Consider the following 26,562-nt stretch of genomic DNA (forward strand, 5'->3'; position numbering starts at 1 on the left):
GTTTTCACACAGAAAGAAAAAGCTTGCCTTTCATCTCCTTTTCCACCAAAATATGCCTTAGCGTTTCTAAATCTCTTTTAAAATTTTAATCAAAAGTCTAATAATGCCCAGGAACCCAAGTTATCCTTTCTGCCCTGTTTGTAGGACAGTCTGCGCTTGTGGTCAACAAGGAAGCTAGGAGGCACGGTCTGCGGGCCAGGCCTGGTCTTGCCCCTTTGCCATGATGCCAGAAGTCAGCGCATTCTTGACCCAGTTCTAAGCTGGGGCGATGCGCCCGTGGACGTGTTCACATCCATCGTCCTTCCCTCGTCTTCCCTTCGCTTCATCCAGAAGCCTCGACCCTGCACACACACGGCAGGATGTGGAAATTACCTCCCAAGTCACCGTCTATCCCTGTATCGAACTCGGCTGCCGGCATTCCTAAAGACGAGTTTAGACAGGAGCTGCCGATGGCGCAAAGTTCTCAGGCGACTTCTAGAACCTCTCACCAGCCTCCCCTGCTGCCTGGTTACCCACTCGGTCAGGCCGAGATCCACCGGCTCCCCTTCGACGGCTGGACCAGGCGCCCCGGTTAGTTCCGGGTGACTTAACGTCACGTCGAGAAAACAGTTGAAAAGGCAGATTCGTGGACACTGAGAGCGCCCCGTGCCCACCCGACATTTTCCCGAGTCTCCGCAGGCTCCGCGAGGTCGGCGCGGGGCCGCGGGGCAGGGGCAGCGGCCGCGGCCGCGGAGGCAGCAACGGCGGAGGGATGGGCCGAGCGCGCCCTCGGCGCCCCCGGAGCCGCCCGCCCCCGCCCCCGCCCCGCCCCGCCCCGCCCCGCCCCGCCCCGCCCCGCCCCGCCCCGCAGCGCGCACGCGCTTGGTCGGCCTTTCCCATGAGCCCCCGCGGCGGAGCGCCGCCCCCGCCCGAAGACCTGGAGTTGCCCGGAGCTCGGGGCGGCAGCGCTGGGCTGCGCGCCCGCAGTGCCTTTGAAAGGTGGCGGGAGGCGGCGAGCGCGACGGCGAGCATGGGTCGCCTGCTGAGCGTGCTGGTTCTGGTCCTGTGCGGGGCGGCGAGCCTCGGGCTGTCCGCTACTGCCCCCCGCACCTCCAAGAAGCCCATCATCGGTAAGGAGGCGGCCGGGGCCGGGGGCCAGGGGCCGGGACCTCGCTGGGCGCCTCCAGCTGCTGCGCTCCGGCGGGTGCGTCCTGTCCTGGAAAGACCCAAGTTCAGGGTTAGGATGTGTGCCTTCCTGCGTAGCACGGTGGCCAAGCCGTCGTTTGGATCGTGTTGAAATATAGCTAATTAATGCTTCGTTGATTTCCTCGAATCCGTGGCTGTTAAAATTGGAAGGGAGGAGGGTGCACTGTGAAGAATCTGAGGATGGGATTCTTGTTTGTACTCAGCTAGGAACTTCTCCTAAAAAACCGATTTTGTGCATGTATTACCTTCATTAAAATTTCACTGGCTGAGGGCGCATTTCGAGGAACAATGCCTTATAACATACAAAAATCGAATTGACGAGATAATCCAGAAATTATGCTATACCGCGGTCTTTGTCACCTAAGGCAGTGGAGCGCAGCAGTGGCTGGTGTCATTCTAATGGCAATTCTGTTTGCTGTTAAAATGAAGCATGCCATTTTTCGTTTTCAACAAATGTATGTTTTAAAAAGAGAGTAAAATCAATTTGCGCTGCCAGAACAGACATTTGGGACTGGGCAGGGGAAAGCAACCCAGGAGAAAGCAGCCCGGAATTTTAAATTTGCAAGAAGTAACTTGTGTGCGGACGATTAAGATCGGTTTTGTTTTATCTGTAGTATTATGCCTTTCATATTGTTTTTTCATTTTTCTTTTTTTTCCCCACGGGGAGGGGCACTGTATTCTGTAACTAAATAAGAAGTAGATGCGCATTCTTTCATGTATATTGGTAGTGCCCAGTTTTCAGATGTGTTGTGTATCAATATTTGGAACTTGGAATGCCTTGTTTCATAAGCTATTTAAAATAGCAGTTAGAATCTCCAAGAGGAATGAATTCAAACTGTAATTCTATGTAGTGTGCTGGGAATTGTGGGTGTGGGGGGTGGGGAAGGCAAGAGAGGGGTGATTCTTTTCCCTTTGCTAGAAACAGTGGTTTCTAGGAAACAAGTCCAAGGTCAAATATAGAAAAAGTGAATATGCTTTTGGTTTACCCTGATCAATTAAGACCAAATAGTTATCTGAACACCTATGTGCAAGATATTGAGTTAGGAGTGCAAAGGATTCAAAGAAAGGAAGCTGCAAAAGTCATGAAATGGCCTTAAAGTACAGGCGGGATTTTGGTCACATTTTGAGGGGCGGGGAATACAGCCCCTGCTCTTGACCCAGGATGGGGAGGTGGCCAGGGAGAAGTTGATGGGACTTACTTGCTCTAAGGTACTTTTGTCCCTTCTGGTACCTTGTGTCTACGTGTCCCCAGCTGGCCTTGGTGGCCCCTCCTCCTTGCCTGTCCTGTAACCAGTGCGTTTCCCGTGACACTCCCTCATTCTTTCCCTCCCAAATGGTATTGTCCTCAATGAAGACAATCTTACCTGTCCGTGCGGAGAAGAGCTGTCTTACTGAACAGTTTGGCATTTGGCATGGGTTAACTAGGTGCTTGATGTATGCCAGTGATTGTAAGAAGCCGGGGACACAGGTGACTGATACAGATGGCCCTTTCTGTCAGGTGGCCTACAGAGACATGGAAGATGTTCCAAATGGTGAAATAGTGAGATACAGGCACAGGTGTCCTCTCCAGACAGATGGGTTTTGATGTGTCCTCGATGCCAGTGCTGTGCTGGGGCTGAAGTTTCAGGGATGAGAGGCAGCCAGAGAAGTAGGTGGGGCCAAGCCCCAGGGTGTGTAGTTTAGGAGGTACCCCCTGCCGCTTTGCTGTCTCTCTGATTTCCTTTCGTGTCACTTTCTCGCCTGGCTCACACAGGGCTCAGGTCACAGGCACTCCCTGCAGTGGGACAGGCACATACCAGACGCAGGATCTTTGCACTTGCTGTTCCCTCATCCTGGAACCTTCTGCCTCCAGATATCTGCTTGTGGCGTTCTCCCTCCCCTTGCGCAAGTCCTGCCTCCAGTGTCTGCCTTCTCAGGGAGGACTTGCCTGACCACCACATTTAAGAGACTTTCTTCTTCTCTAGAGATTGGACACCTCCCCCACTTCCTTCCTCAGATACACACCTTCTTTCTCTGCTTTACTTTTTTCCTTCGCTCTTACCACCAGCCATCACACTATTGTTTACTCTTTCGATCTTGTTTATTGTGTGTCCTCTCTTCTCTCCCTCCACACACTAAAATTAAAGCCCACAAAGCAGGGATTTTTGTTTGTTCACTCATGTGTCCCCAGCACCTAGTTACCTAGTTCAGTGCCTGGTATATAGGATGATTCAGTAATATATGCCGAATGAATGAATGGTGATATGATCAGATTTCTTTCCATGTGGAGAACTGGTTGGAGTTAGAGCCAGTTGTTTAAGAATGGATGCAGAGAGACCTTTTAAGGGGCTATTAAAATAGTCTGGGATGGGGGGAGGCAAGATGTTAGTTACTTGGATTAGGGTGGTGGTGATGATGGAGAGATGTGGATAGAAGATATTTTTCACTTTTGCTTTGTTGTCAAGCAGATGATGTGCCTTTGAGTGTGTGTGGGACTGGAGGATCTGTACTGTGAGATCGATTCTAGCTTGTGTGAAAGAGGCTGGTGCTGTTGTAGGCCTGCTTTGGGGGCTTATTTGGCTTCCCTGATGAGGCAAGAGAGGAGGCTACTTAAAACTCAGATCAGCCTCCACTACTGCTTTCCCAAATTCTATAGGTATACTTTCAGGAGAAGCTTCTTCTTCCTTTTTTTTTTTTTTTAGTATTTATTTTGGCTGTGCCAGGTCTTTAGTTGTGGCATGTGGGATCTAGTTCCCTGACCAGGGATCGAACTCAGGCCTGCTGCATTGGAAGCGTGGAGTCTCAACCACTGGGCCACCAGGGATGTCCCAGAAGCTTCGTATTTAATTCTGTGAATTAAATGAGTAACATAGTGACATTTCTAGAGTGATGTGTTTCAGTTTCTGAGCAGGAAAAAGGAAATTGCTTGAAACTCAAACTCTTTTTTTTTTTTTTTGTAATTTAGGAATATTAATGCAAAGGTGCCACAGTGAGAACATGAAAACCCTGGGAAAATATTATATTGCTGCATCCTATGTAAAGTATCTGGAATCCGCAGGTGCGAGAGTTGTACCAGTAAGGTATGACTGGATGTTTTTTACACTGAATGATAAAAACTGCAACTGCTATTTTATCTCTGAAATTGTCTTTTATCTCTAAAATGAATGCTTTCTCTCCTATGATTGCATCATTCAAATGCAGTAACATCACACCTGAGTTATGTCACAAATCTAATGCTTAGAGTCTCTCTTTAAGTTGTTTAAAGTGTGAAGCTGTGTGTATCTATGCTGTCGTTAGAGGTGTGTCATATGTATTAGATAGAGACTGGGATGAGTTTCCTTTACCCCAGAAAAGGTGAGCCTCATCAGACATCATGAAAGTAAAGCAGTAAAAGCATCTGCAGCTTCACCAACTTCATTCTCTAATATTAGGATAAGGAAGCACTTAGGGAATCAAGGAATGCTCTAGAAGAGGACTTAAAATACCTTCGCACTCTACTGTAGAAGTTCGGAAATGACTAATACAGCCATGTTGCTTCCATATAAATTGCAGATATTGCAGTTTTAAAGGAGCTACACTATTTTTGTGATCTAATGACCTAGGAATAATCAAATGAATCATGTTATATTCATGATATGACATGATAATAAATGATTCGTGTCATTTTGATTTGGAAAGAATTGAATTTTTTAACAAAACAAAAACCTTGTAAGTACTGATATAATCTTATACAAAATTAGTGTATTTTAGGATCTTCCAGCACCCCCACCTAATCCAGTATAAGTGATTTCACACACAAAACACAACTATTTGCTCTGGGCAACCCGTTTTTGTAAATAATTTCACATTAAAAAACTGTAACAAAGAAAAATACTGCTCAGATAGAACATTAATGCTTAAAATACAAATATTACAATTTAGAGAATGTTACCGCAAAATGGTTTTGTGTTTAAATTCATAACGATGGTCTTTTTGCTTGACCTTTTACATTTGAGTGTCTCTACTCCAAGATGAACGTTTGCTTTTGACATTAGTCTTCAGTTTTTTAGAAGCAAATCTAATTTTTCAAATGAGATCTTATTTGGAATTCGGGTGACAGCAGAGTTTTAGAGCTGAGGCAGCAGCTCTGGAGGGTCCTCAGGACAGTGTTGCATAGTTTTGATCCTGCAAGCTTTTTCTGCAAGCTCTTCTTTTAGGACATAGTGCTGATAACATGGGGGGGAGGTGGAGAGTGAAAAGGCAGGCTGGCCAGTTCAGAGATGGCTGCTAGGCGTGAGCAGGCTAGGTGTGAAGTGAGGAGGGCTTGGCTTAGAGCAGTGGTTGTAGGATGGATAGGTAAATGTTCTTAAAAAAAAATCAACAAGACCTGATGACTCATGGAATGAAAGGACACAGTGAGGACTAGACGAGAAAGACAGACGTTTTGAAACGGGAAGTTTTGAAACTGATGATTTGTAGAATACTGGGATTTATGACTGAGATACTGAAAAGGTGACTGTCAGCATTCAGATTTATTTCCAGCTTGGGTTCGCAAAGTTCACTTTAAGGTATGTTGCTCAGAATTAGAAGCATATGATCCTGTAAAAGCAATGTCATGCATGGCAGCCAAATTCCCAGAGCAGCCTGCGGAGGGTTGCCTAATGTAGAATGAGGCAGGCAGTCACTGGCAACGTTGGGTTCATTTCTGAATTTCGGACGCTGGGGACCAACTTCTGCTGCTCACAAGGGAAAAGGAGGAGGATGGGAGACCTGCGCAGCATCCTGGAGCAGGCGAAGAAGTTTGTCTTTGGTGTCCTGCCTCCTCCAGTCTGCTGCCTTTGCCCTCAGGTGCCCAGTGTGCTCGGGTTATTATAATCTCCCGCCCTAGGACTGGTGGGACCCACAGAGTGTCCCCCTCCTGAGAGCCGGCATGTGGCTGCCCACAGGCTGCTTTTGGTTTAAAAACATGTTTCATCCACACCGTGTTTAAAATACGTACAAATCAGAAGACTTCGTAGAAGTCTGAATTTCTGGCTTTTCTTCTTTGAAGACAATTACCTGGAGCTGACTTTAAACGGAGCCTGTGGTCTCCATTGGCAGGAGTGCTTGTCCCTCCTGTTCAGGCTGCCGACGCTGTGTCATTGGCCGTCATTACCAGACTTTCGCTGTTTTCCTTAAAGAGAACCTGTGGAGAGGGTCTTCTGTTTCAGGAAAGTCTAACATGCAAATACCATCTGTGTTCAGAGAGTGTGACCTGGCCCATTTTGCCTGCAAGGCCTCTGAGGCACTTGAATTTATGACACTTCCCCCCCCCACCCCAACCAACGAACATTAAGCCCCTTAACAGTGATAAACAGGGCCCCAAAATTCAGTCATGGACAGTGTGCGAGCTGTTCCTTAGAGTGAATGAAATGACTGGAACCGGGCTGCATGGCTAGCTGGTAGGAGTCCCTGGAGTGCAGCTGAGTTCTGGTGCCTGATGGTGGTGGTTGCCCGTCCTGGTGTAAATATCCATGGGGAAGATTCTGGGTCCCTACTGGTTCCTTCTTTGTTGACACAATCTGGGGAGATGGAACTGGCAGAATACTGGGACTCGCATTTCATCTCCGTGTCACTTCTGAGGTCAGGGCCTCCTGCCCATTTGTCCTCCATTTAAGCAGTAAACACATGGCATATCACCCAGGGCTTTGTGGCTCTCTGCCGGAGGAGGATTGTTAAGAACTTCTGAACAGCACAGCTCCGTTGGGCTTCAGGGAAAGCCCAGAGGAGTTTTCTGGCAAAGCACAGCCATGTTCTGGGCATCATAGGTTTCTACTTAATAATGGGAGAAGTGTCCTAACACCCTCTAAAACTTTCCTGTGGGGCAGAAATGGACTGTAGTTGATATTTGCCTGCTCCTTTTATGGCAGGTTGAGCAGGCATTATGCCTTCTTATTCTCTTATACAACCGGAAGACTGCTCAGTGTAGAACAGGTCTTACAGGAATTCATAAATAGGATGTTCTTTTCCCTTGTTCTTGCATTTTGTCAAACTTCTAGAAGAGTAACCCATCTCACTGTGACATAATTGAAGGTTGTAGCCATCGTCACAGACTAATCCCGTGGGTTTTCTCTGGAAAAGGGAATGAAATCATCACTAATGTGGTGATTCGTAGGAAAGCCTTACCAGATGTTTGATGAAGGGAACTTCGGAATAATTACCTGGGCAAATTAGGCCCATCTACAGGGACCTGCATGTAGTCTGTACCATGAACTGTTCTGACTTTTGAATTCTCAGTAGTTCTGAGACCTTTGCAGTTGGTGGTAGGGGTGGGTTGAAGCAGGGGCTTGGCGTTTATATTTTTTGCCAAAGCTGCCTGTAGATAAGATAGGCATGCTAATAAATCTCTTAGTCTTTACTTAAAAACTACTGAATATCCTTACCTTTTTTGGATCATTCTTGGCTAGCAGAGAAATTACTGGTGCCCAAATCTCATGGTCTTTAATGTTTTTCATATTAACACATACCTCACAATGTTAGATTGCATTAGACCAGAGGAAAACATGTTTACTTGTCTCATTAGCAAAACAAGGATATAATTATGTGGCATTTATGTAGTTTGAGAAGATGCCTCTAGGAAGGCAGAGATGTGATATTGTCCAGTATTTAAAAGTTGTTTTTCACTTGGCTTTTAAAGATTAATGTGGTGACTTCGTTTAGAGGCTTTCTTTTTTTCTTACGTTTTGGAAATGGATGTTTTGTAACTTTTTTTATTGTTTTCAGGCTAGATCTTAAAAATGAAGAATATGGAAAGCTTTTCAAATCTATCAATGGGTAAGTTGCCAACATTGCTTTAATACAGTGTGTGAGATTTAAGTGATGCAAAAAGGTACATGTAAATTTAATACATTTCTATATAACTATCTTACAGTGGTGTAATATTAGTTTTCTGAGTTCTTTTATAGGAATTATTTTGTTGAGAGGTACAGAAGTCCTGCAGAGAGAAGGCAGGTTAAGAAATAAATGTTACATAGTAGACAACCTATAATTTTTTTTTAATGTGTGACATAATCTTTATTCTTTTAATGCTTGTCTCAAATGTTTTGAAGTCACTTTGGAGGCCATCGTGTACTGCTTGCTTAGGGGATCTGTAAGTCAAGACTGAGGATATTAATTGGTTATCTTTCAGAAGGTGATTTGAATAGAACTTGGGAAAAAGTTTTATATCTTCTAGCATCACAAATGATATGATTGGTTAGCTCACAAAAAAAAAAAACTCTTAATCATATGAAAAAATGTACAACATTACTCAAAATTAGAGGAAAGCTAATTATAGCAATTAAAACCCATCAAGCTGGCAGAGGGCAGAAAATGTGCTAGTACTCTATGGTGAAAGGGTGAGGTAACAGTGTTCTTATTCTTTATTTATGGGAGTTGTTGATACAAATAATCAATAAGCAATCTGTATTGAGGAATAGAAGAGTTTTATTCGAGCCAAACTGAGGACGATAGCCCTGAAAGAAAGTGCTCTGGAAAACACCATTTTATATCTTGACAGAGCAAAGAATGTACAGCAGAGGCTACAGGGGTACATTCCGTCAGGGTTCTGACGGAGACAGGTGATCATGTGTGCAGCAGGTCAGCATGACCTTGGTGTCTGGGAAGGGAACCTTACCTTTGAAAGATGACTAGCCTGGGCGTCGTAGGAAGAGGGGACACTCATCCCTGTCTTCAGAGTGGACTTTTTTTTTTTAACTTCTGGATAATGTGTTCTTTTCTTAATGGTTAAAGCAGATGGACAGTACGTGTTTGACAGGCCATAAGACGGGCTGTTCTAATTAGCACAAAGTTCAAGCCAAATGTATAAGCCAGAATGACTTCCCCATACCTCAGTAGGTGAAAATTTCTTCCATCAGGGTGTAAGTTATATCGTCTTTGAGGGAACTTTTACAATATCTATTTAAATTAAAAATGCACATACCATATGACCCAGGAATCCTTCAGAAGGAATTTTATTTAACAAATATAATCCCCCCTTTAACATATACGCACTATTGTATATAAAATAGGTAACCAACAAGACTTACTGTATAGTACAGGGAACATACTCAGTATTTTATAATAACCTATAAGGGAAAAGAATCTGAAAAAGAATATATATACATATATACATACCCATATATATATATGTATGTATGTATTATGTATAAAAACACCTGAAACTAACACAGCAGTGTAAATCAACTATACTTCAATAAAAAATATATATATATAATCCCCCCTTATGTGAAGACTTGGGTCCCAACATATGCATAGTAGTATTGTTTGAAATTCTAAACCCCTGATTTAGAATTTACCTAACAGTCCATCAGTTGGGAATTGGGTAAAAAGATAGACTGTATGCATATAATAGAATATTGTGCACAGGTTAAAAATGAGGATATCTATAGATGCTGCTAGGAATCACTATTGTTACATGAACAATGTGATATTGTTATCCGAAACAAGCAAAGCACATAATGCTGTGTGTAGTATACTCCCATTTGCTCTTGTTTTTAGAGTTGGAGTGAAGAGATATGCATAACATACATCAGGTCAACACAACAGATTTTAACGGTGGTTATTTCTGATTGGGAGTGGGGTGGCAGGAGTCTGTTTTACTGTAAAGCTTGTATAAAAAGAACTTTAAAAGTTCTTTTAAAAACACATTTATTACTATTTTTTTAAAAAAGCTATGTTCAAAATAGTCATTTGCATTCAGTTTAATTTGGATCAGTAAATATTTACTGTAAAAGTAGTTCACTTTAGTGAAACATTTACAGTGCCTGTTATGTGCAGTGTACTTTGGCGTGGACAAATATAAACAAGTCCAGGACAGACTATATGGACTGGACTTACTCAAAAATATGCAAAAATACACAGCAGACAATGAGCAGGACTCTAATGCCACGTGAGAAACACTTTTATTGAGCCCTGTTATGCAGTGTACCCCAGACAGTTTTGGGGGGGTGGGGTTGGTGCAGAGAGGAAAAGGCAGAGCCTTGCTCTGAAGGAGTTTGGCAACCGGGAGGGACAGTCAAGTTTTACATTATGAATGGACTTTGAGGTTAAACATACCAAGTTTGTTCAGAGGCAGGTTTGTAAATGTTAAGTCAGTGAAAAAAGAGAACTGCTAATGAGTCTTCATTAAGCCACTTCAACTGTGGGGTTTTCTGCTTGATTTTGAGGCAGAAGTTCTGCTCTGTAGTTTACATATTTCCTACTAGACCATGGTCTTACTAACAGCAAAACTACCCATCCTGGTCTCTCGGGCTAATACCTATTACTGAATGAACAACAGTCTCAAAAGTGAAATTTCACGTCTCAAATCCATATTTAAGTATTTTCAAAAATTTTAATATATTTAATCCAACCTTTGTAATCTCTTTTGAATATCCTTACTTTAAGAGCTTTTTAGAGGTAATTTAAAAAGTTACTAAAAACATAAATATTTTTCTATATCTTTCCTTTATGGGTAGAGTAAAAGTCACATGTTTGTGACTCTCCCCTTTTTTTCTTAGAGTTTTTTTAGAATTGTAATTGTGTTCTTTTTCAAATTTTTCTGATGCCATTCTTATTTCTGAAGACATCTCAGGGTAATAATAATAAATTAAAATTTTCATGGATATTTAATTCTGGCCTGCTATTTTTATGATTAGTTTGTTCTTTATGGTTAAAACAATTTTTTTTTTTGGGGGGGGGGAGTGAGCTAAGACTGACCCATGATTATGGACCTGCAGTTGATTTTGGCATCTCTGATCATCTTAATTTAAACCTAGCTGTACTCAGGATTGTATTTCTCCTTGATTTCTAGCTCTGTGTACTCTTCTCCCCTTCCCCCATTTAATTTTTTAATTTTTTTAGATTTAACTCTTTATTCATTTTTTCTTTGCTTGTTTTTTCACTTCCTGAGAATTACTGAAACAGTTACATTGATCTTCTCTAAGGTGATACATATTTTCATACCTTCCCAGAATTGTAGTAATTTTATTGGTTCCAGAAGAGAAAGAATACTCGTCTCAGGTCACTTAAGGTTGCATGCCCTCGATTATCACCACTTTGTTCTCTGTTGGGACCATGGGTCCTGGTGCTTGTCCGAAGCTGTTTCAGATGAGAATTGCTGGCCATCTGATTGGGATCCATTTGATGACTTGACTTGTGAGATCAACATGATTTTTTTTTTTCTTTCGCTCTTTATTGGAGTAGGATAGCTTTACGCTGTTGTGCCCGTTTCCGCTGTACAGCAAAGCAAGTCCCCCCGTTTATTTTATGTTAATGTATCCATACTCTATTTCAGAAATAGACTTGTTTATCCAAGAAGTTTGGTAGAATATGTACAAGTGCATTGTTAATGGCAGTAGTTTACAAATGGGTGGGATTGTAAATATTTTATATTTTCTTTTTGCCTCACTTTTCTCATTTTCTGTTATGATCTTGCTGCTTATGTAATAAGGAAAAATTGTTTTAAAATAAAAAGATTGTTTATTTTCTGGGAGGGGGGAGGGGTTGAAATGCACCCTTTTTGATGTTGTTTCAGGATCCTTTTCCCTGGAGGAAGTGTTAACCTCCTGAAGTCAGGTTACGCCCATGTGGCCAAAATATTTTACGACTTGGCCATACAGGTAAATCTCAGTTCTCTCTTATTACTGCAGGTGAGTTTTTGTAACTTTTCACGAGGATAATTCTTTTTTTGAAGCACGTGGTAATACTTCCTTCACAGTTACCCAAGTCTCATCCCCCCTTTACCTTTTGCAGTGCCCGTTCTTTTCCAGCCCGTGGCAGCTCTGCCCATTTTCTGTGTGCTTCATTTAATTCTGGGCTCCAGGGAGCCCTCGGAGCCCTGCCCGGCCCTCTTTGAACTTATTAACGTGAACCAGGCCCCTCTTGGTGGCTGAGTAAACTGTCTTCCTTATGTGCTGGGCCTTGTTCACATGTTGTTTGTTAATCCTCATCTGCCCTTGAAAGTTGCTCTTTGCCCCACTCATCCAATCCTGTTTGATCTTTCTTCGCAGTTACCTTTGACCCTAAGGCTCCCCCTGCAGGGACTTGCAGAGCCTCTCGACTCCTTTGTAGTCTCCCACTGTGCCTGCCTTCGCACTGTAGCTCAGACCCTGGCTATTCCTCCCCTGTACTGTTAACAGCAATTTTTAAATTAATCTTGCTGGTCCTATTATCTCCCCTAACCTTAAGTATTTCCCTAAGGAAACTGCTTTTAGCGTAGGAGATGCTTGTTTGAAAACTTTTAATGGCTTGGCTCAATGACCTGTAGCCTTTTATAGTCTTTGAGTCAAGATAGATCGTGCATCCACAGCCCACCTTTTCCAGACTTTGCTTGTGCAGGTAATTGCAGCCAGGCTGGTATTTCTAGCACATACTCTGGGTCCTACTTTCAGATCGGCTTAGTCTGTTTCTTCCTACCCTGTCCCTAATGTGTGCCTGAGCCAGCTTTCAGGGCTAAGGGCTGTGCCTCTTGTGTGGAGGTGTCCCTCCTACCCCAGCTGGGATAGCATCTTTCTTCCTCTCAACATTTAGAGTATTTTGTTGTAGAAGTGCTCAAATATTTTTTTTAGCTCTAACTCTGTGCTAGGACAGGATCTGTGACAGTAAGGGACTTACATCTCAGAAACAGAGTATCTTGAAGTTAGCTGTTCCTGGCTCATCTGATTGCATAGTTCCGACACCCTTTGAGGCATTTCTCATTTCATATCATTTGGTTCCATGTGCTTAGTACATGCTCAGTGGATATTTTTTGGAAAAACTAGTGAACAAAATTGAAATTTTATAACGTGAGTGATTTAAAATGCATTTGGGAAGCATATGCAATACATGAACATTATAAAGTCACTCTTCCTTTTGCATATAGAGACTCGTGTAACTGGCTTGTTCAATTTAAAAAGAAAAAAGGAGCCACCTAACCCATGAGACCTGAAGGTCTATTTAAGAAACTGTAATTAGCGACTTGAGGATTTCAAAGCAAAGAACAAAGCTTAGCAGCCTTGAATTTCCATCTAGCTGTAGCCACTGGGGTCCACAGCCCACATGAAGAAGCCCTGAGAAGTGATTTCTGTTGGATCTATTTGGTTCCATTCTGTGTCCTTTGCTCTGCTGGTCACAACAAATAAAAGATGTCCCAGCAAGTGGGGATTTAGCATTAGTCCAGAAATCAAATTTGGTGCTTATGGAAACAGAGAACAGGTCAGCCCTCTTTTGTGTTTATTGTAAGTGAATGAAGTAAGACCCTTCAGCATAACGTATCCAATTATAATTTCTGAAAACAAAATTTTCCAGGCTTGTATGTAAAGTATTAAAATCTTATCTTGAGATAGGAAGTGTAGGAATTAATGCTGTTCTGTGTTTTTCTCATTGAAGAACAGAAAAAAATTCCCTAACAATTTCCTCATTTAAAATGAGTTACTCTTAGGTTATATTTACAGTCTATGTAGGAAAACCACTGCTTTAAGAAAAGTTAGAAAATCCATTTTTGTAATTATCAGCATATATGGGTTTAATCTTTAGTTAATCAGAAAATTCAGTCGCTAGAATGCTTTTCCCCCAGTCACACTAGTTGTTGTGATTTCCTCTAAGAAACCCAGTACATTTGTACTTTTTTTAGTAGACAACTTTTAATCTATGAAATTTTATTTTACTTTTGCTTACTGACTGTTCCTTTCCTTCCGGATCATGGCTTTCACCTGATTTAAATCTGATTAGCTGAGGGTGGTATGATGCAGCTATTACTATAAATTCTGAGATAAATGGAGGGAAGACTTCCATTCAGAGTATGTTCAAAACTGGGCAGTCATTGAAAGCAACAAGATTTGTGGAAAATGTATAAATAAACATTTTTCTAGCATTGTCTTTGACATTTACTGTCCCTAAATGTTGCATGTGTTGTTTGGTAGTTGACTGACAGATGTCTGTATCTTTCCTAGCACATCTGAGTTGGAATAGTTTAGTTAATTAAACCTGAACTATTATGTGGGAGCTTGGTCTAAAGAGAGATTAAGTGATGTCCTACTGATAGAAGAGAGAGTAAGTGATAGCCTACTACTGTTGATCCTGGAAAATTCCTTAGAAATCCATGTATACCTCAGGTGCCTATCTTATTATGACAAACCAAATGTATGATTTCTATTTTGAGAAGCTTGAATAAGCTTAGTTTTCTCTTTACTCTGCAAAGGCTTTTGGTAATGGAGACTATTTTCCCGTGTGGGGGACCTGCCTTGGATTTGAAGAGCTTACATATTTGGTCAGTGGAGAGCTCTTATTAACTCTCACAGATACTGTTGGAATGAAAATGCCACTGAACTTCACGAAAGGTAAGAATTCTCTTTTGATCCTTAAAAAAACTGGGCAGGATTGGTAAGTTGCAGATATCAAAGTCAAAAAAATGTTCACAACATTTGTCAATTTTTAAATTATTTACACAGGCTGAAGATGTGAATGATCACTTTTTGTACTGAGTTATGAAGATGGTTTAAGGAATTTTGCATGTTGGTAACTTACTGCTTCTAGTGATATCAGGACCATGTATAATTAGAAATGCTAAAATCAGACCTGGTTTTGAGTCCTAGCTTTGTCACTTCTGCCTTGGGGAATCTTTTAACCTCTCTTCGCTTTAATTTCCTGATTTGTAAAAGCGTTTACCTCTTAGGGTTATTTTGTGAGTGTTGAATAAGATAATGTTTTCCAGGTACTGTGCTAAGCACTTTAAATGTAACTCTCATAAATGTGAGCTGTTATCATTGTAGTCAGCATCTTTCCCGTGGCCGTGTACAGTTTCGACCCCAGCTGGGGTGCACTGCAGTTCCACTCTAGTACGAACCACCTGGAGTTAGCACACACTCCAGTTACAGGTCATCTCCCTGCCTGGACTGCTCTTATGTCTGATGCAAGGCACAGGTCACGCCCCCGGGCCACCCACACTTCTGAACAGCTGGCTGTGAATTTGGGGATTCCCACAGTCCCCCTCAGAATGACTCACAGGACTCAGGAAAGTGCTACGTTTGCAGTAAAAATTTTGCTGTAAAGGATACACATGGGATGAAGTCTGGGAGGGAATGCAGAAGTTCATGCCCTCTTCCTGTTGGGTCAGGGCACACCACCTTCCTGGCACAGCAGTGTGTTCACCAGCTGGGTAGCTCCAGTGAGCTTTGGTGCTCAGAGTTTTTATTGGGGCTTCGTTGTGAAGGCACGATTGATTAAGTCATTGGCTGCGATATTGAACTCAGTCTCCAGTCCCCGCCCCATCCCTGGAGATCAGGCTGGCTCAAAGTGAGACTTACTTCAGAAGTCCAATGCACATCCAGTGTGCTACAGAGCCAGGTAAAGTCAGATGTGCTGTAATCGTGTGGTTAGTCTTTCTGATAACCAGCCTATTCCTGAAGCTTCCAGGGGCCACCTTGTATCACCTCATTGGCCTTACAAAGAGCATGCCTATCAGTTAGGAAATTCGAAGAGTTTTAAAAGCTCCCAGTCAGGAACCCAGGACAAAGGCCAGACCGATTCTTTATTTATCAGTCTGTGTAAATGATATTGATTCTTGTAGGTTACTTGATCTCTGAATCATCAAAATTGAATGCTACCAACCATTCCTGTTCTTATAAGGATTTTGGATAGAAAGCAGTAGTTATACATAGAACCTATAAATGCGCTATACTTTTCAAAGCTCTTTCTCACATTATTTCACTTAATTACTGCAAGAATCCTGTGGGAAGTATATGTAGTATGTCAGTCTCTTCTGGTTGTGTGTGGTTAAAACCGAGTTTATACAAGAAAGGAATGAAACCCGCTGAAGTAAGGTATCAGTGAATTTTTGTTATCTGTGGCTCTGGATTCTCATGGATGCCGTTAGCATCCTGAGCGAGGGGCTCATTTAGGGACAGCTGGCGTTGGAGCCTTGACCACCATCAGAATTTTCTCATCCCCTCGCTGGCGTGTGTCTGTGTGAGATGCCAGAGCCTTCAGTGAGGTCAGTTGCTTCTTTTGATCTATTTAGTGAGTAGAAATATCTTGGCCTGCTTAATGTTTTTTTCTACATTGTTGGTATTTTTAACCATTTAAGTCCCAGATACCTTTGAAAATGTGTTAAAAGCTCTGAATCTTTTCCTGAGAAAACAAATATGTACACATGTGTGTGGAGCCCAAAACCAAAGTCAGAATTAATTTATGGGCTAGCAACTTAATTCCAGCATCAGCTCGACCCCCATAGCAACCCAATTCCAGAGTGAGCTCAACCTCCCCCACCCCAGCAGCACTGGTATCCTAACTTAGGCTATGTTCCTTTTTCTTTTCTTTTTTTTTTTTTTGGGGGGGTACACCAAGTTCAATCATCTGTTTTTATACTCATATCCCCGTATTCCCTCCCTTCCTTGACTCCTCCCCTCTCGAGTCCCCCCCACCCTCCCTGCCCCAGTCCTCTAAGGCATCTTCCATCCTCGAGTTGGACTCCCTTTGTTATACAACAACTTCCCACTGACTATCTATTTTACAGTTGGTAGTATATATATGTCTGTGCTACTCTCTCGCTTCGTCTCAGCTTCCCCTTCGCCCCCGCCCCCTCCCAAACCTCGAGTTCTCCAGTCCATTCTCCGTATCTGCGTCCTTGTTTTTGTCACTGAGTTCATCAGTACCATTTTTAGATTCCATATATGTGAGTTAGCATACAATATTTGTCTTTCTCTTTCTGACTTACTTCACTCTGTATGACAGACTGTAGGTCTATCCACCTCATTACATATAGCTCCATCTCATCCCTTTTTATAGCTGAGTAATATTCCATTGTATATATATGCCACATCTTCCTTATCCATTCATTTGTTGATGGGCATTTCGGTTGCTTCCATGTCCTGGCTATTGTAAAGAGTGCTGCAATAGACATGGTACAAGTTTCTTTTGGGATTATGGTTTTCTTTGGGTATATGCCCAGTAATGGGATTACTGGATCATATGGTAGTTCTATTTGTAGTTTTTTAAGGAACCTCCAAATTGTTTTCCATAGTGGCTGTACCAACTTACATTCCCACCAACAGTGCAGGAGAGTTTCCTTTTCTCCACACCCTCTCCAACATTTGTTGTTTCCAGATTTTGTGATGATGGCCATTCTGATTGGTGTGAGGTGATACCTCATTGTGGCTTTGACTTGCATTTCTCTGATGATGAGTGATGTTGAGCATCTTTTCATGTGTTTGTTGGCCATCTGTATGTCTTCTTTGGAGAAATGTCTATTTAGGTCTTCTGCCCATTTGTGGATTGGGTTATTTGCTTTTTTGGTATTAAGCTGCATGAGCTGCTTGTATATTTTGGAGGTTAATCCTTTGTTGTTTCATAGGCAATTATTTTTTCCCATTCTGAGGGTTGCCCTTTAGTCTTGTTTATGGTTTCTTTTGCTGTGCAAAAGCTTTTAAGTTTCATGAGGTCCCATTTGTTTATTCTTGATTTTATTTCCATGATTCTTGGAGGTGGGTCCAAAAGGATCTTGCTTTGATGGATGTCCTAGAGTGTTCTGCCTATGTTTTCCTCTAGGAGTTTGATAGTGTCTGGCCTTACATGTAGGTCTTTAATCCATTTTGAGTTTATTTTTGTGTATGGTGTTAGGAAGTGTTCTAATTTCATTCTTTTACATGTTGCTGTCCAATGTTCCCAGCACCACTTATTGAAGAGGCTGTCTTTTTTCCATTGTATACTCGTGCCTCCTTTGTCAAAGATAAGGTGCCCATATGTGTTTGGGCTTACTTCTGAGTTCTCTATTCTATTCCATTGATCGTCCTTTCTATTTTTGTGCCAGTACCATACTGTCTTGATCACTATGGCCTTGTAGTATAGTTTGAAGTCAGGAAGCCTAATTCCCCCAACTCCATTTTTCCTCCTCAAGATTGCTTTGGCTATTTGGGGTCTTTTGCGTTTCCATACAAATCGTAAGATTTCTTGCTCTAGTTCTGTGAAAAATGCCATTGGTAATTTGATCGGGATTGCATTGAATCTGTAAATTGCTTTGGGTAGTACAGTCATTTTCACGATGTTGATTCTTCCAATCCAGGAACATGGTATGTCCCTCCATCTGTTTGTGTCGTCTTTGATTTCTTTCACCAATGTCTTAAAGTTTTCTGCATACAGATCTTTTGCCTCCTTAGGCAGGTTTATTCCTAGGTATTTTATTCTTTTTGTTGCAATGGTGAATGGGAGAGTTTCTTTAATTTCTCTTTCTGCTCTTCCGTTGTTACTGTATAGGAATGCAAGAGAATTCTGTGCGTTAATTTTGTATCCTGCTACTTGACTAAACTCATCAATTAGTGCTAGCAGTTTTCTGGTAGAGTCTTTAGGGTTTTCTGTATATAATATCATGTCATCTGCAAAGAGGCTATGTTTCTTGACTTAGGTTAGCTGACAACACGACCTCATACTAGGGAAGGTGTTCCTGGCCTATCACCTAATGACACCCTTTGCCTTCTGGCACACTGACCAATCAATTAATGCCATTCTCCCAGCAGGAATTTTCTTTGTCTAGGGGTTATAAAAGTTGGCTGCGAGCCCACGAAGGGGTCGACTCTCCCTGATATACCAGGAAGTCGACCTGCTGATTTCCCAGCATCTTTCCCACCCTCTCTTTTCTTTGTTTCTAATAAACCTACTTTTTCCTACTGCGTTGTGTCTGGAAATTCTTTTCCAACCAACACTCAAGCCACGACAATGTGAAAAATTTTACCCATTTTTCAGCCCTGACTGTAGAACTCATGTTAAAATCCTCTGCCTACTCTATGGCTGGCCCGCTCGTTATCATGTCCAAAGAAGTTTAGTTATTTATGTTACAATTCTAGAAGAAATGTACCTAAGTATGGAACATTTTTGGAATTGTGTGTTAACCTTATTTTGCGCTTGACTAAAATGCTTTTGTGGAAACGATGTGTTTGTATATCGTTTAGTCATCTTGATTATGTCTTAGTAATGGCCTCTTTCTGGCTGTAGATCAGTGAGTTCAGTGGGTTTTATTTTTTTCTCTGTTTAAATTATTTCTTTTGTGCTTAAATTATTTCAGGTGCATTGCAGAGCAGAATGTTCCAGAATTTTCCTGCTGACCTGTTGCTGTCATTAGCAACAGAACCTCTGACTGCAAATTTCCACAAGTGGAGCCTCTCTGTGAAGGTAGCGTATCAATTACAGAGTGAAATGAGCACTTTTAGATTTACTACAGAAGTAATTATTTTGTTTTTATTTTTGTACTTCAGAATTTTACCATGAATGAAAAGTTAAAGACGTTTTTCAGTGTGTTAACTACAAACACAGACGGCTATACTGAGTTTATTTCAACAGTGGAAGGTGTGTATCACTGCACATGTATACTCTATCATTATATTTATTAATTTCGATTTTATAGTTCTCTTATGAATAAAGTCATGTTACTTTGGGAACTGCAGTTGGAAGTCAGGGCATTTTTGGAGACAGGCGACCTGTTTTGCCAATGCTCCAAATCAGTTGTGGTTTACCTGGGTCCCCTTCTAGGATAGGGTGATGAGAAGGGAAGTGAAGAGCAAGGGGAGAGTGGATGCAGAAATAAATAGAGAAAGTGACTTCTGTTTCCAGCCATATTGCAGGTTAAGTACATGCTCCACACAACAACAAAAAATGTGATTGGCCTACAGAAAAACATCTTCTAAATAAATACATGGATGAAATGACAGTAAGGGTATTCAGGCACTGAGCTCCAAGAGGTTTATTTATTTATTTATTTACTAATTGATTCATTGTGTTGGGTCTTCATGTGCTGTTGCTGCACATGGGCTTTCTCTAGTTGTGGGGAGTAGGGGCTCCTCTTCGTTCAGGTGCACGGGCTTCTCAGTGTGGTGGCTTCTCTTGTTGAGGAGCACAGGCTCTAGGTGCTCGGGCTTCAGTAGTTGTGGCTCTCAGGCTGTAGAGCGCAGGTTCAGCAGTTGTGTCACATGGGCTTCGTTGCTCTGTGGCGTGTGGGATCTTCCCAGACCAGGGATGGAACCCGTGTCCCCTGCATTGGCAGGCGGTTTCTTAACCTCTGCACCAACCGGGAAGTCCCCTGAACTCCCAGAGTTAAGTGGAGTGTTTAAACCTGGAGAGTGCCCCCAGGGAGCAGGACCTGAAAGGCTGGACCCTCAACAAATCCTGCCTGGAGAACTGCAGGGAGCAGTGCCCATTCTGAAGCTTAGCCCTAAGGAAGTGGGCCTGGTAAATGGATATGCCTTGAGTATCTTCACGATAGGCTGGTCTAGCACAGCCTGCGTTATACTAACTGGGAAGCTCGACAGATTTCAAGTCAAAAATTGTGTTTAAAGTTATCTCAAACTGATGGTGTCCCAGTGTGCGTGGCAGAAACAAATATCAGTAATTCACTCTGGAGGAACCTACATTTACCCTGGTCTTTTAAGAAATTTGCATATGAGGTTTTAAGGAAAGTGAGTGGTTCATAGCCAAAAAAATCCCAAGTGCTCAAGGAAGCAAAATACCATGAATGAGAGCTTGCAGAAGCAGTAGGTGGTCTTTGAGCTGGTGAGACTGGTTAGTGCTGCTCGCGAGGCCCACGTCCTGGAGTGGAATCAACTGGAATAAAGTGGAAGTAGTTCACGTTATTCAGAGATTTTGGCTGTGTCACTGGATGTCTGAAGGTTTAGAAACAACCTGCAGGGAATTCTGGGAAAGGCTGATGAACCCGGACGGAAGTGAACTTACCCGAATTCACCTCTCTCACCCTGTTTCCCCTCCTGCGTTACTTCAGTGGACGGCATTGCCACTCACCACAGCATCTGGTGCTGGCTGTCCTTGACTTCCTGCCCTCATTCTCCACATCTAAAAATCCCCTGCCACTTTCTACTTCCCAGATCCTTCTTGGGAATTCTTCTTCCCAGATCTCTCTAGTCCTCCTGTCTGACTTCCGCATTCACCACCTTGCACCTGGGTTGCCGTAGGAGCTCCCAATTGTTCCACAAACCTGCCTTCCAGCCGGCCCCCGACAACCCCCCAAGATTCCAGTCTGACCACACTGCTTGGGGAGAAAGCTCCTCAGTGGCTCTTCAGCGCTTGGAGTTCAGAGTCTGGATTCCCCAGTCGTTTACTCACAGTCTCCCCTGCCTTCATCACTAGCCTGCAGTCCGTGTGCTCTGATCGGCACACACACAGCCTCCACAGAGCAGTGCGTCTTGCCTCTGTGCTTTTTCTTATGTTTGTTCCTCTGCTCTGAGAAGCTTCCCTTCCTCCCTGTTCTCTTTTGCTGGTGACCTCTTAGCTCGCTTTAAGACTCAGGCAGTGGTCATCTCCTGGACGCCATCCCTGCTGGTTATCCTTCCTCTTTGTATCTTCAGCCCCTCCACTTTCTACTTGCCCTGCGCTACCTAGGAATGTCTCTTTGCACTTATTGGCTCATATTCTGTCTTCCCTCCTAGACTGAGAGCTCACCGAGAGCTGGGACTGTGTCTTATTCTTCTTTGCATTTCTAGGACTTTGTGAAAATCTCAGTCGATGTTGAGTGGATGAGTAATTATTTAAGTGAAAGAGTATTGGCTTGGAAATTAGGAAATAGGACTCCATGTTGATTCTGTTTCTGGCTATGTCATCATACCAGGCTCATTTGAAAATTTTATCTTCTGAAAATTTTTTGACACCTGCTAGATAGAAACACTTCAGATGCTGTTATTTGCATATTTCCTTACTATTCTTGATACTTTTGTTCTATTAGTGAGTCAGGGCATGATTTCTAGAGTTGTTAGGGACCTGCATTGATCTTTTAGTGATGCAGTTTACAAAAACAAAAGAGTAAATCTCACTTATTTCTGAATGTCAGTGTGTATCTCTGCCTATCCATTCATCCATCTATCTATCTGTCTGAAGAATCTTTGTTACAGTTTATCACTTAGGATATTTATGACCCTAAATAATACTTTTCATATCTCAAAGAAATGTATTAGATCTGCCTTTCAGTTACCTAATGTGTAGCAGTTAATTTCCTAGTCATCCAGCCCATGGGTCTCCTGCTGGTGGCATCACGTGTGGTCCCAGACAAGAGAAAGAGAGTATGTGACACGGAGGTAGGGAGAGGGGCAACAGGGAGGGAGGAGTAGAGTGACTGGAGCTGCTTGCTGGTAGTTTCTTTCCTCTTGTGAACCTAGCCTGAAGAAGGCTAGGATAAGATAGGTTTCCTTCTTATGACATGATCTCTCCTAGCAGAGTCTCATGGGATGTGAGAGGACAGTACCCTTTTCCCTAGATATCTCTACTGAATGAACTCAGGGAGTTCATTTCTCTAAGTGTTTTCCCATGGTAGTCAGTTTATAATTTCAAAGCAGAAATAATAGAGGGAGAATTTTTCAATTTAAATGAGGAAAGGCATATGTGGGGAAAAAAGAGTTTATATAAATTTCTCAGAAGGTAAATATTACACATATTCACGTTTTTAAAAAACTGTGGAATTTGAGAAACATATTTAGAAGTAGAGAGAGTGATATAATGACCACCCTGGGTACCTTTCTCTAAGCTTCAACAACTGTCACATTTATGTGGCCAATCTTGTTTCATATCTACTTTCTCCTCATGCCAGATTAGTTTTTGGAGTAAATCCTAGGGATCATATCATTTTTTTAATATAAAGTTGTTTAAGGATTCTAAAAATAAGTGAACTACATTTTCAAAAATCTTTCACACCAGTTTTAAACTTTTAAAAACTATTTAAAAATTGGCACCATGAAAGCAGGAACCATTCCACAGACTGAGAGAGAGACGCAGTGTAGGCTGAGACAAAGTGGCTTACCTAAAAGGACACCAGAGGTGCTGGCGTGGTTCATTCTCATATGAATGTCATTAGAGGAGGGGATGGAAATGTGGTTTGAGGTGGGGAGAAGAGAGACCTGTTGTGGAAGAAACTTGTCGCACTTGACTCTTGAGCTGGGATATGTTCAAAGGCTCAGTTATTTCACTCTACTCTGATCACCTAGTGAAGCGAATCGTATTTCAAATTATAAAAGTTTGAGAAAGTGAAGTATTGTATTGTGAACTTTCACATTGACTGTAAACTAAAATTCTTTGTGTCTGAGAGTATGTGCACCATTTTACTTTGTCTGACGTGTGTTATCAAATAATGTTTTAAACAGGACGTAAAACAGAATTTAATTGTAAGTAATACCCTGGACCATTCCTACTACTTAATACTCACCAGTCGGTGTTCTTCATGCAGGATACCAGTATCCAGTGTATGGTGTCCAGTGGCATCCAGAGAAGGCTCCTTATGAGTGGGGGAAATTAAAAGGCATTTCCCACGCACCTAATGCTGTGAAGGCTGCATTTTATTTAGCAGAGTTCTTTGTGGCTGAAGGTAACATGGGGCGGGGTTATAATTTTATCATCCTAGTGTGGTTTTGAGGGAAACTGCTCTCATCTGGACTTCTGTGTACTCTTTTACTCTATAAATGTTATAAAAGTAGGTTTAACTTTAAAAAAAATAATAATTCACATGAAAGCTCTGAAATTGAGATATTAGTCATTCAGATCAAACCAGGCCATTTATTTCAGTTAACAGTACTGTATACTCTTGAGGGGACTGAATTCTTGAACAACGGCATAAAGATTGTTTTGTTTTGTTTTCCTTGAGTACTTTTTTTTTTTTAGATTCCCCTCCATTACACTTCTTAGGAATAATGCTTTAATTATGACATTCTCTGAGAATTAGATTGTATTTTTCTAAGACAGTTAGATACATTGAATCTATACTCAGCAGTCTGTGGTTTTAAGCCTGCCTAATTGCACATATTGGCATACTGGAGAAAGTTAATATACTTTGCCTGCTTTTTCATGATGAAAACACAGACGTAGTCATGCTGTGTTAGGTTTGTGGGTAAATTGAGAATCTGGTTATAGATGCTTGAGTTTCAGTTGAGTGATATGGGTGTAAGACAGAGCTATGAACACAACTTATAAGGGATAGGGCATCACTCAGGCGAGTCGTGGCCACAGGAAGACTTCCACGAGCCTTATTTGCATCCTCCCTCTAAGTTGCCCTGAGGTTTTTACCCACCTTCCATCCACACTCTTCCTTCTGAGTTCACTGTGGTTTAAGATCATGCTCAGTTGAATGGGTTATTTCATGACAAAACCCCCAAATTAAAAAAACAAATTAAAACGTTTTTTCATGTGCAGTATTAGTCCCAAGAAACGTTTTCATGTTGTGTGTAGGAGTGCCTGAGAACAGCAGGGGCAGAGCAAGGCTTTCTGCGGCACCGTCACAGGCTCGGCTGCGTGGTCTGCATTTTCCAGTATCCCTCTTTCTAAAAATGCCATAAAGCCTGTATTTACTTTATTTTGACTTTAGGGTACAGTCTGAGCCCTCACCCCCTCCCACTCACATCTAAGCCTTAGCCACACCGACGTCTTTGTGTCTCCTTGCTTTTCAAATTGATCCCTTATGGGGGGAAGTGCCTCCATTCTCCCCTGCCTCAGCCTTGCCAGTTTCTCTGTCCTCTTCAAGCATCTTCAGGAAGTTAGTCTATAAAAACTTTACAGTATCCACTTCTTGGTGGCTAGTAGACAAGACTTCTTGAGCCTTAAGACCTTGCCTTGTGGATGTTTCTGCCCCCAGGCCCTGCATCAAGCCTTGCACACAGTAGGCGCTCAGTAGGCTTGAATGAAGGGGGAGTGAGCACCACATGGGGTCCAGTGCAGGGCAGGCACGGCTGTTGTCAAGGGGCTCTACTCCAAATCAGGTGCTGCTTTATTTGGGGGAAATTTTGTAAGATGTTTCTCTTTTTTGCTGGTGTTGTCCCACTTAATAATGCTGGTTATAGGAAGAAATGGTATAAAGTAGCCTTTTGAAAATTGTGTCCTTTTTAAAAATTAACACTTTCCTTTTCTTGCAGCTCGGAAAAACAATCACCATTTTGAGTCTGATGCTGAAGAAGGCAAAGCACTAATTTATCAGTACCGTCCAGTCTATACTGGAAATACGTCTGCATTTCAGCAAAGTTATATATTTGATTGAAAGCCTTCGAGGTGTTAACAGAGGAATTTTGATTAACTCCATGATTAAACTGTGACAGTAACTTGCTACTCATGACCATAATAGGAGGCCACAGAGATTCCCTTTCTATGATGTTATTGCCTCTGATTCTTCATTCAGTATGACTCTATCACATTTGGTGATCATTGAGACAGATACATAATCATAGTGTATTTCATGGAAAAGCTTTCTTTTATCTGAAGATTAGGAAAAATAAATTTATTGAAAATACAGATATTTTATTTTTTCTAACTGATTGATTCTGGAGGTACATACCCACCCACTACCCATCCACCTACCTCATCCTTACTGAAGACTCTTTATTTTTTAATTAATTTTTATTGAATTGTAATTAGCATACAACATTACATGAGTTTTAGGTGTACAACATAATGATTTGGTATTTTTATACATTAGAAACTGATCACCACAATAAGTCCAGTTATGTCACCATAGCGAGTTGTTACAGTATTGTTGACTGTATTTTCTCTGTGTACATTACATCCTAGCGACTTATTTTGTAACTGGGAGTTTATATCTTTTGATTCCCTTTACCTACTCTGCCCTACTCCCTACCCTGCTCTACTCCCTACCTTTCTCCCCTTGGCAACCACCTGTTCATTCTCTGTATCTCTGACTGTTTCTCTTTAGATATGTTTGTTCATTTGTTTTGTTTTTTAGATCCCACATATAACTAAATCATACAGTATTTGTCTTTCTCTGTCTGACTTATTTCACTTAGCATTATACCCTCCACATTCATCTGTGTTCCCACAAATGGCAAGATTTTATTCTTTTTTGTGGCTGAGTAATATTCCATTGTGGGGGGGTGGTGTGTGCACAGTAGGATATATATGTGTGTATATATATACAGTATATGGAATATATATATACGTACACATGTACATTTGTTTATGTGTGTGTGCATGTATGTACATGTGTATGTATACATATATACCATATACATGTATATATATACATATTTATTCCATTGTGTGTACACACACACACACACACACACACACGAGGGTGAGTCAAAAACTATCCGCACTCCATTTATATTAAAACATCTGTAAATTCTACAGCCAGAGTGCAGCTAGTTTTTGACTCACCCTCGTGTGTGTGTGTGTGTGTGTGTGTGTGTGTGTTTGTGTCCCTTTCTGCTGTTTTGGCTCCACAGGTAAAGTGTAGTCCTCCGGAAGGCAGAGTCTGTGTTTTAAACTTTTTGTCTCCCACAGTATTCAGCACAGTAGGTCCTCAGTAAATGTTTATGACTATTTGTGAGTGTACTTTTTTCCATGGAAAATGATTTGAGAGCGGTCATATATTTACTTGGGTCTATTTTAATATATTTCTCACTCTGTGCTTCCCTCTTCCACCCTTCACCATCCCGTATA

General features: G+C 41.8%; 1 protein-coding gene across 1 annotated transcript; it reads left to right on the forward strand.

The window, feature by feature from the left end:
• Positions 1–889: 889 nt before the first annotated feature.
• Positions 890–25,396, forward strand: GGH (gamma-glutamyl hydrolase). The gene is made up of 9 exons (XM_057737149.1): positions 890–1,109; positions 4,130–4,244; positions 7,906–7,956; positions 11,699–11,783; positions 14,342–14,480; positions 19,196–19,302; positions 19,386–19,476; positions 23,351–23,488; positions 25,026–25,396. The coding sequence occupies exons 1-9, from the start codon at positions 1,010–1,012 to the stop codon at positions 25,145–25,147; spliced, it is 948 nt and encodes a 315-aa protein (XP_057593132.1). The 5' UTR covers positions 890–1,009; the 3' UTR covers positions 25,148–25,396.
• Positions 25,397–26,562: the final 1,166 nt, after the last annotated feature.

This window comes from Hippopotamus amphibius, chromosome 5 (assembly GCF_030028045.1).
Source record: "Hippopotamus amphibius kiboko isolate mHipAmp2 chromosome 5, mHipAmp2.hap2, whole genome shotgun sequence".
NCBI classification, from domain to species: domain Eukaryota; kingdom Metazoa; phylum Chordata; class Mammalia; order Artiodactyla; family Hippopotamidae; genus Hippopotamus; species Hippopotamus amphibius.